At 31.5% G+C, this 4,589-nt stretch overlaps 3 protein-coding genes across 3 annotated transcripts in view; 2 read left to right on the forward strand and 1 right to left on the reverse strand.

Annotated features, from left to right (window-relative positions):
* LOC119676814 (GATA zinc finger domain-containing protein 10-like) overlaps nucleotides 1-4,589 on the reverse strand; it is a 148,619-nt gene that overhangs the window by 134,076 nt on the left and 9,954 nt on the right. The gene's annotated exons all lie outside the window — the stretch shown is intronic.
* Nucleotides 277-1,002, forward strand: LOC119682754 (glutathione S-transferase 1-1-like). Its single transcript, XM_038096257.1, has one exon. The coding sequence runs from the start codon at nucleotides 304-306 to the stop codon at nucleotides 940-942; it is 639 nt and encodes a 212-aa protein (XP_037952185.1). The 5' UTR covers nucleotides 277-303; the 3' UTR covers nucleotides 943-1,002.
* Nucleotides 2,201-3,180, forward strand: LOC119682753 (glutathione S-transferase 1-1-like; the record flags this gene model as incomplete). Its single annotated transcript, XM_038096256.1, is given in 2 exon segments — nucleotides 2,201-2,320; nucleotides 2,456-3,180. A coding segment is annotated over 1 exon segment (642 nt). The 5' UTR covers nucleotides 2,201-2,320; nucleotides 2,456-2,457.

Below are 4,589 nucleotides of genomic sequence, written 5' to 3' on the forward strand. Positions count from 1 at the left end.
TAAAAATTTAATAAAGCTTCTTTGTCCCTATACAAAGTAAGTCTAGCTTAACAGCAACACTAATATTTTAAAAATAATTAATAATATAAAATTAAAAAAATTTTAAAAATAATTAATAATAAAAATTATTTAGTACATTTACACTTATAAGTAAGTAATAATTAATTAAAGTAAGTAAGAAATAATATAAAATAATATTGCAGTATTTATATGGAATTACTTAATCCAAAATTGTTGTTAATAAAATTTTATATTCTAAACAATATTTTATTAATTTTTCAGTTCAAATAATATCAATAAATAATGGATTTCTATTCTATGCCACACTCTGCACCCTGCCGTGCTGTTATGATGACTGCAAAAGCCATTGGCGTCCAACTAAATCCAAAATTAATCAGTCTGCCAAATGGCGAGCACTTGAAACCAGAATATTTAAAACTGAATCCACAGCATACCATTCCAACTTTAGTAGATAATGGTTTCGCTTTGTGGGAATCACGTGCCATTATGACTTATTTAATTGAAAAATATGGCAAAGATGACTCCTTGTTTCCTAAGGATCCTCAACAACAGGCTGTGGTGAATCAACGTTTGTACTTTGACATGGGCACTTTATACAAGAGTTTTGCAGATTATTATTATCCACAAATTAAGTTTAAGGCACCAGCAGATCCAGAAAAATACAAAATGATGGAGAAAGCATTTGAGTTCCTAAACACTTTCTTGGATGGTCAGACTTATATTGCCGGTAATAAGTTAACTGTGGCAGATATAGCCTTGGTGGCAACAGTCACCACTTTTGCTGTGGCTGGTTTTGATTTCAGTCAATATGACAATGTCAATAAATGGTGGGAAAATGCAAAGAAAATAGTGCCCGGTTTTGAAGAAAATTGGGAAGCATGTTTATCCTCGAAGAAACGTTATGAGGATTTGAAAAAATAATAAGAAATATTCAAATAAGTTATTGTTATCTGAATGCTTATGTGTTTTATTTAATTAAAACTGTGCTCAATTATAGTATTATAAATAAATATAAATAGAAAATTATATTAAAATGAATATTATTTTATATTATATTAAAATGAATTTATTTAAACATAGAAAAATGTTACGAGTATCTAATGGTACGATAATTATTGTGGTATGTTCTGTACAATATTTGATTGTATAAACTTAGCTTATTCACAAAGAGTTCACACAAAAGTTTTTTAATTTTGCCTATTTCGAGTGATATATCTCAGTTCACCTCTTGATTTATTTGTTTCATTGTTTATGGTACTACGCCAAGAATTGCGTAGTCGTCATCGGGTTCTACTACCTTGCCAATTCCAGTTTAGTGCTGCATGTGCTACGTCGTTTGTGCTTTTGCGTAACGTGTGTCCAATCGACCTATATTTCCGTTGTCGAATTTTCTCGAGGGGCTGTTGCTTAGTTGCACGCCATAGTCGTTCATTTGAGACCACTAAATGGTACGGTAAAGCAGAAGGAAATGTTCTTCGATGTGTGTGACAAGAAATAAAGAAGTTTGAGATATATGAGAAAAACAAGATTTATAAAGGCAAGTACAATAAACTCATTATTTCTCATTATTCTGTAATATATAGTAACGAAAAGTACCAATAAATAACTTGAAGTGCTATTAGTAATAATTTTAAGAACCGGCAAGTTATAATGCTTAAAATAGATTATCTTATAAAGTTTATATATCTTTTAGATATGATAAACTATCATACATTTCCTTATACTCAAAACTAATATAAGCCTTTTTTTCTAATCGCTGTACAACAGGTCTTTGTACTCTTAAACTTATTTGATAGCAGTATCTAAACTATTAAGCAAAAATCATAAACAAATTACATTATCATAAATATGTACTTCCATGTAGATTTCAAGTTCCAGAAATAATTTTTGTATGAACTCTCCTTAGTATATATTTTGTACTCATTTACTCGCATGTCGTCGTACCTCCATTAGTTTGAACAAATTGAAATCGGAGAGATCTTGAAGTACATTCATGATTAACATGAATTGATCTATTGTAACTATAAAGAGAAAATAGTTCAGATAAAACACTTGCCAGTTCTCTTCGTAATTACACGATTAGTAATTTTATTGCTTTGATAGTGAAGATTATTTATTAGTGCGAACGATTTCAGAGCATTCCTTATCTCTACGACACTTGAGACTTTTAGATTAGTTGCATTTGTGGTTCGATTGCGTTAAGTTCCTGTTGTGTAAACGCTTTTGTGGAACAAATCAAACGTTAACTAAAGATATTTGAAATATTTAGGTATTTTTCTTATATACAAGAAATTAAAAAGTAAGTGCATATTTGGAACTTACATTTTATATTTTGTTTTAGTTAATATGTACTTTATGACTATTTTTTTAGCATAACTTTAATATATTAAATTAAAATGTTATATTTTCTTACCTTAATCACTTTTTACATTAGAAATGGACTTTTATTGCTTTCCTCAATCGGTTCCAAATCGTGCTGTCATAATGACTGCTGCAGCTGTGGGTGTGAAACTCAATAGAATTCCATTAAAATTGTTAGCGGGCGAGCATCTGAAGCATGCTGAATTCATGAAAATTAATCCGCAACATATGGTACCAACAATTGTTGATAATGGCTTCGTTTTGTGGGAATCACGTGCCATTATGACTTACCTAATCGAGCAATATGGCAAGGATGACTCATTGTACCCAAAAGACCCTAAAAAGCGTGCTTTGATAAATCAACGTTTATACTTCGATATGGGCACTTTATACAAGGCCTTGGGAGACTATTATTATCCGCAATTAGCTAAGAAATCCAAGGGTGATCCTGCTCTTTACAAGAATATTGAAACAGCTTTTGAGTTCTTGAATACATTTCTTGAGGATCAATTGTATGTGGCTGGTGATACATTTACCGTAGCAGACATTGCCTTGGTAGCTACAGTTTCCACTTTCGCTAATGCTGAGTTCGACTTCAGCAAATATGAAAATGTCATGAAATGGTGGGAAAATGTTAAAAAGGTGACTCCTGGCTTTGAAGAAAATCAAGCAATACTTTTAGCTGACAAGTATCGTTGGGATGCTTTAAGAGAATAAAGAAACCGTTTGAAGTTGATTCCAAATACTGTTTAAATTTATAAAAAAATGATTTATTATGTAAATATAAAGTCTCTAAAATAAATTTACATATATTTTTAATTTTAATTCAATTGACATAGTTTCTTTCGAATACTTGTTCTACTGACTTAAAGCTACATGCGTTTAACATCAATTTTTTTAAATTTTTGGCAGGTACAATTAACATAAAAAACTAATAGTAAAGCTAGAAAACGTTACTAAAATGTTTCCATATTGCACGAAAGTTACATCAATTTCACTATGAAAAAGCTTCTTTCCACTTCACAACGGATAAGTGGTTCTTATAGTTCTAAAATCACTAGCTAATAAATTGAATGAGATTTGCCAAATTCAATTGGCCGTCTGAAAGATTGCTCGAGATTTTGCAATCGCTCTTCCAAATCGTTCATCGAATTTCGCAGTGTATGTCCACGTGGTCTAAGTGACACTTGCGGCGAGTTCTGCACTAGGTCATCTCTAACACCTGAAAAGGAGTGCCTTACGCAAGCATTACGACGTTCAAAATTCGTGCTCTGATAGTCTTGTTCTTTAAGTCTATGGTGATCACACAGATTTAGCATCGAACTACGACAATTTGAAGCAGTTAGTGGCACATCGTTTTCTTCGTAATTTTCTCTGAAATTTGTGAAAATAGAACACAACTCATTATAATATACATTTAGATAGATTTAAAATAAAGCTTACGTGCACTCTTCTGGTATAGTCACATTACCGGTCATGGTAATCACATTCTGTACATCTGCATTATTCATTTTTCCTTCCAAATGTGCTTTGGCATGTTTCGGACATAACAATCCGTTGCCATTCAGGCGTTGTCCGTTATTGGCACTTACATATTGTAATGAGTCCGGCGAGGTTTCGTATAATTCTCTACTACTTAAAAAGTCCACACCAGAGTCTTGCCCATTTGAGTGTAATGAGAACATAGAACTCTCATAAGGACTGTTCGCAACGCTGTAATGTGATTTAGAAATATTTTGTGATTTTTTAAAATAACGATTTCATTTAAAGAAGAACTTACAGATTATTTACTGGCTGACAGCTGTTGTAGTTCAGCACAAAAGGAGCTGGCGAGGTGTCTTGCTCTAAAGAACTGCAACGAGCTAAGTTGTTTTTAACAATCGATTTGGGTAAAGGCACATCTATATATTCTCTTTGCCGTTGACTGTAATGACATAAACATTTATTCACTTAAATATGAGATTTTCTATATGAACAGATGTTGTTCACAATTATATATCCATAAATCTAGCTTTTAATGTTTTTTTACTAGATATATAAACAAATTCCTTTGAATATATATTTGACAAGCTAAATAATAATGGATAATGGATCAATAAGATCAAATTACAATAGATGGATTCTAGACATACAATGTAACAAGATTATTGGAAAACAAAACCATTTTGTGGAAGAAACTATTTTGGGCAATGAAATGCTTTTGCTCC

This window comes from Teleopsis dalmanni, chromosome 2 (genome assembly GCF_002237135.1).
Source record: "Teleopsis dalmanni isolate 2A chromosome 2, ASM223713v2, whole genome shotgun sequence".
Lineage (NCBI taxonomy): Eukaryota > Metazoa > Arthropoda > Insecta > Diptera > Diopsidae > Teleopsis > Teleopsis dalmanni.